General features: G+C 36.3%; 1 protein-coding gene across 2 annotated transcripts in view; it reads left to right on the forward strand.

Annotated features, from left to right (window-relative positions):
- The window catches only part of SLC39A12 (solute carrier family 39 member 12), a 68315-nt gene extending 63429 nt beyond the window's left edge, over positions 1-4886 (forward strand). For both annotated transcript variants that reach the window (XM_037000779.2, XM_037000784.2), the window contains one exon: positions 4363-4886. In XM_037000779.2, coding sequence (XP_036856674.1) covers positions 4363-4491 — 129 coding nt within the window. In that variant the 3' untranslated portion in view covers positions 4492-4886. The remainder of the gene's footprint in view (positions 1-4362) is intronic.
- Positions 4887-6000: the final 1114 nt, after the last annotated feature.

A 6000-nucleotide genomic window follows, 5' to 3' on the forward strand; every position in this document is an offset into this window, starting at 1 on the left:
AAATTTTGAGGGGACAAAACTGTTTAGTCCATATTTATGCTCCAGAACTTTGAGATCGCAGCATAACATAGGACTTCATGTTTCTCAATGCAAAGTGATGACAATGAATCCTTACCAGGCAGTAAATGACACCTCTTCCTGTCATTAGTTTCTTAGATGTAATTTATTGCTGTTAATTGCAGTATTATAATAAGCTAAAGAGGTAATCAAAGCAATGCTTATGAAACCTTGGTAAGAGAAAGAGAGAGAGGTGTGTGTGTGTGTGTGTGTGTGTGTGTGTGTGTGTGTGTGTGTGTGTGTGTGTGTTTATTTTGGTGAAATATACACATAAAATTTACCATTTTAACCATTTTCAGGTGTGCATTGAAGAGGCATTAAGTACATTCACATTGTTGTGCCACTATCACCATCATCCATCTCCAAAACTTTTTCATCTTCCCAAACCAAAATTCCATACTTATTAACCACTAGCTCCCAATTCTCACCTCCTTCTACTAGGAACCACCTTTCCACTTTGTCTGTATTATTTGACTATTCTAGGTACCTCATAGAAGTGGAGTCATATAACACTTTTCTTTTTGTGACTGACTTAGTTTGTATAAGGTCTTCATCCATGTCTTTATATGTGTCATAATTTCCTTTTTGAGGCTGAATAAATATTCCATTGTTTCATTTTGAAGTTGAACTCAAATTATAAAAAGACCTTAACATTGGCATATTAAAAGGCTGAATTTTAGGTAGATTTTTTTTTCCAGAAAATTACAACTCCTTAAGTGTCATGTCTTGGCATCTACTGATTTGAGTCAGGAAACTTGCTTAGCATGGAGACAAAAAAGGAAGATACTTCAAGGTTTCTAAGTTTCTGGTACAAATCTAAAAGAACATTTCTCTTAGCTCTGTCTCTGGACAAGGCTAATTGTCAACATTTCTTCTCTATATTTCCTGATCTTTTTCCTCAATGTTAACATACTCTATCCATCATTTCACCCCCTCTAGTCTTAGAGTAAAAATCAAGATGTGTAAAATCGTTCTAAAAAAGAATTGAATTGCCCTGAAGGAAAAGGGAACTTTTCTCTCTTGAAAGCCAGGGGAAAATGGTGACATTTAAACTCTTGTCAAGAATTTTAAGAAGAGAAAAACAAAAATATATACTCCTGAAAAGTAATTCATATGGATCTTTATTTTCCTTCACAATTTACTGACTGAATTGATAACAACAAGAGACAATGGGTAGATTCAAGCAAGTGAAACAGTATAATTAGATGTGGTTTGAGTTTTGGCATTTTGCATTTGTGTCTTTTGATTAGACTTTCTGTAGGACTCTGGTATTTTGGCATGTATCCAAGATACATTATGGTTTGTAGGTTCATCCATAATCCTCAAAAAAGGTCCAAGTATTGTCTCAAAAGCCAGCTTAGCTGATGTGAACCTGGAAAGTTCAGTTAGGCTGTCCAAATTAAAAATAAAGGTTCTCTATCAGTATAAGAATCTCTCAGACTTTTTTTGAAATACTGATTTTCATTGTTTGACCATCTCTGTGGGCTTGCAAAGTTAGTCTGTTTTGATAGTTTTTCCAAATGCATATTGTCTGCCTTGAAAATAGCATCAGTAACATGATATCTTTTATGAGAAAAACAGCATGATATCTATATACAGTGTTATATATTTTCATCACAGTGAGAGGACCTGGCATTTTGTCTTAGTTCTGACAGCACATCCAAATGACATTGAGTAAGTCATTATCCCCCCTGAGCCAGTGCTTCCTCATAATGAAAAGGAGTTAATAATTTTATCTCTTGCAGATTATGTGGAGTAAATGGGGGAAGGGTATAAGAAAGGGCATGATAAAATGGATATAAATGAAAGTAAGTATTGCTAAGACCTTCAACCAGAGTATCCTGGAAGAGCTTGAGGGAAACGTGAGCTGCTAGGAGCCACACCTGAAAGGACGGCAAATTATCATAGAACCAATTATTGTGATTAAAAAAAAAAGCAGGGAGGTATTGCAAAACTCCCCAGAAGACATTGCATTCCATGGGAATGCTGGCTCCTGGAGCTGTAACATGCTTATGACATTTTCTTGTGGGTGATGCCATCTGCATACTCAGAATAAAGGATTCTTGGTCTACTTGCTTGGAATGGGGCCTTTGTAGAGCCTAGAAGTGCTTACAAAAACATGTATTCAATTCTATCGTGTTAGATGCTATAAGCAAACCACGTCTATAAGGTTAGGCTGGTGAGAAAAATAATAGATAAAAACAGTTGTGTTTTAAAAGTGTAGCATTTTCGGATTTAGTTGGGACAAAAACTGAGATTTTGCAGGAATTCCCACAACACTAATTCTCTCTGTGTGTTTTTGTATCTAAAACTGTTTGGCTATCAAATCTACCTAATCAAGACCTGCTTCTTCCAAGCCAAAAGTTCTGAGAAATGTGAGGCAAAGATGGAAATTGAAAGGGGAGCTTTCTAAAATGTAGGATTAATAAGAGATTGATGGCCTGGAAAGTAATCTCAAGCTCTGTTGACCCAGAACCATTTTCACTGCCTTGCTTATATCTTGTTCGGTGTATTTTCCTCCATAACAATTCACTCAAAACAGTCATTATGGTCCAATAAATGATTCATATTTTATGAGTACTTGCCAAGAAAATCTTTCCAGATATGACTTCTATTACTTTATCAAAAAAAGAATAGCATCCATATGGCACCAGAGTTAGTAGAGGTAAAATAGACTATTAATTCAGCCACATCTTGTAACTGAATATTAATTATCTTGTTTAAAAAAACAAGGAGGAGAAGTAACTATACGGTACCTTATTCGAGTATTTGGAAGTAAAGTTAATCAAAACTTGAGCCTTTATGTGATCAGAGATGGCATAATTGTGTCTGACAAATACAATCTAATATACAAATTATTGAGACAGAAGGAAACTGGCTGCCTGGGTTCTCTGGCCTTGGAGTAAACTATTGGAAATTACTTACAAGCTACTGAGAATTAGATGCATTAGGGAACTCCAATATCTTGGTAATCCCCCAAGAATATCATCAGTCGCAAGTTCTTTGTGAACATCTTATGGGTATTCAAAATGTCATTTTAAATTTATATATATAATGAACCATACAGGATTTCTCTAAAATAGCATGGTTAACCTCATGCTTCAACCTGGTAGAAAACACCAAAAGGGTGTGTGATTTGTTAAGGCCGCCCATCCAGGACAACATTTCTGGATCCTACTTTGTTTTTGAATCCACTGCTCCATGGTGGGGTGTGAGACTGCAGATCACAATAATCCTAATCCTCATCCCATTGGTTTAGCTAATTAAAGGAAGAAATACCTGTCTCGAGTGCACGCACACACACAAAACATTTGGGATGCTCCTGTTCAGGAACTAAAAAGTACATCCACCTGTTCTCCATTGCCATAAATCTACAGCCCTTGAATGTTGTGTATATTTGACCTCTTCATTGCTAGGTAAAGTAATCTAGAAACTCTCAACCACAGGTGACCTTTACCCATCAGGGGACATTTGACAATGTCTGGAGACTTTTTTGGTCATCACAACTTGGGGCAGTGGTAACACTGACTGACCTCTATAGGGTAGAATTCAAGGGTGCTCTGATCACCCTGCAATGAGCAGTACGGCCCCCACGACAAAGAATTATCTGGCCTCAAATGTCAAGAATGCCAGGCTGAGTTAAATCTCCTCTCCAGTCCATGCTGACCTGAGCCTGTCCTCCAACAGAAACGACTGTGCCGTGAAGGAGAGACACTCCCTCCGGCCTCCTCAGGGTCACACAAAAACACTTGGAGGCTTTTCACACAGATGTGTAAGGGGACTTTCCTCCAGACAGTGTTATGGTATTTCACAAACATAAAATGGTTGCCACTTGTCTCTGTGAGAGTAAAATATAGCCTTAGGAGATGATGCTTTTATTGTTCTAAAGGTCAGGAAGACCTTGGCCATCTCTGAAAAGAAATACGTGATTTGTAATAACCAGTGCATTTAGCAGCTTCATAAACTGAACTGAACAGTCAAAAATAATACCTTTCATCTATTTTATATATATATATAAATATTTCACATTTAAGCTTTTTCAGAAAACAAAAGAGTTTGGTTTGCTTTCAGTTGATAACTATCACTTTAAGACTTCAGGCAACACTAGGATCCTTCTAGCTGCGATCAAGTTTATCTCACATTTAAATTTTTTGGTAAGAGTAGGTATTAAGTATTTTGCAACTGTTTGGGGAATTTTAAAGGTTATTAAGTTCTAAATAACAGAGTCTCTCATGTTTTCCCACCAAACTTTTCCCAGCAGTGAATATATCTGGGTCTTATTCTGGTTTTTTATTCTTTTTTTAGCTTCCTGAAATGACTCATGTTCAAACACAGCGACCTTGGTTGATGTTTCTCCTGCAGAACTTTGGACTGACCCTAGGTTGGCTTTCTCTCTTACTGTTGGCTATATATGAACAAAATATTAAAATATAAGTTAAAAATTTTGAAATTCTTCCAAAATTTATATGGTCTCATCTTGTTTTGTTGTACTCTACAAAGAGATGTAAATCAAGTATTTGTTTTCCTTAGATAAAATATCTTAGTTCATTAATTTATTGATTGTATAATGCAAGTTTATTTCTGTGCTTATAAATATCAGGTTGTCCTTAATTGAAACTTTGCTTTCCGTCTCCAACACAGTGAGGAAAACTCATACCTTTTTTAGTAATTAGTAAATTCTAAATTAAATCCAGTAAACTTTCAAATATTGTTTCCCTAATAAAGAATGTTGTTTTGTAATACTTGAAGTAGACAGGTACCTGTTGGAATAAAAATCTGTTGTGAGTTATTTGATGTCAATAATATTTTTTTTTCTGTGAAATTATAAACCGTAAACAAACTTAATTACAAACAAATGTAATAAAGTCTAGTTTTAATGTAATGGTTTGTATTACCTTCTGTTACTGGATGTCAGATTCTAAATCAGCTCTCATAGAACCAATTTAATATAGTTCACCTTGGAAGCATTACCCCCTGGCTCATAAGTGCTCATAAATAAGCAAACTTGGGACATCCAAAGGGTATATATCAACATTTTTGGGTATAACCACCAAATGAAATCTGCTCTAGGCAAGGAGAACTGGAAACCAAGGGGAAATAGAAAATGTTTTAAATAACAAAGCTTAAGTCAGGCAGTAGATTAATGCACAAACTCTTACAGAGTTAAGAGAATATATCTATGGGAATAAAATTACTGAGAAGTGAGATATGTTTTATATTGTTTCTGAAGAAATGCAGGCCCCTAAACATTACTTCAGTAGGTAAGTTCATGAAATATGCAAGAAATATTACTGATATCCCAGCATAATTATTAAAATAACCCTGGATTTGGTACTTTTTATTGGAAATAGATGTTTAATATTTTTCTTATTTTTTTATGATACATCTTAACACAGGAAAAGGCCCATTTTACTGCCAAAATGACTCAAGGCACTCAATCCAGTACATCTCTCCTACCTCTTACCAGTGAATAGTCTTTGCCATTTCCCACCCAAATACAGTATTTTTCCAACCATCCTTAGCTGATTTCAAAATGAGGTGGGTTTTTTTGTTCAGTTGTATTTAGAGCTTGATTTCAGGGGGCATCATGATAAAGTGCAGTAGTTCCCAAACTGGTTTATGTTAGAATCAGCTGGAGAATGTATTAAAACACAGATTGTTGGGCTCCATCCTGAGAGTTCTTCATTCTGTAAGTCTGGGACTGGGTCTGAGACCTTGATTTTGAACAACTTCCAGCTGATACGTGGGCTGCTGGTTGGGCCCCCTGCCCTCTGCTGTGTGGGCAAAGTCAGGTGCACCTTGTTGCAAGAGCTGTCTGTCACCCACGAGCTGTGTGATTTTTATTAAGTTGATCAACACTCAACAAACCTGATTCTCGACCTGAGTTCCTAGGTGGAAACCTCCTCTTTGCCTCCTTGCCTTTGAGCACTGGGTCAGTCACAG

The sequence above is a fragment of the Manis javanica genome, chromosome 2 (assembly GCF_040802235.1).
Source record: "Manis javanica isolate MJ-LG chromosome 2, MJ_LKY, whole genome shotgun sequence".
NCBI lineage: Eukaryota > Metazoa > Chordata > Mammalia > Pholidota > Manidae > Manis > Manis javanica.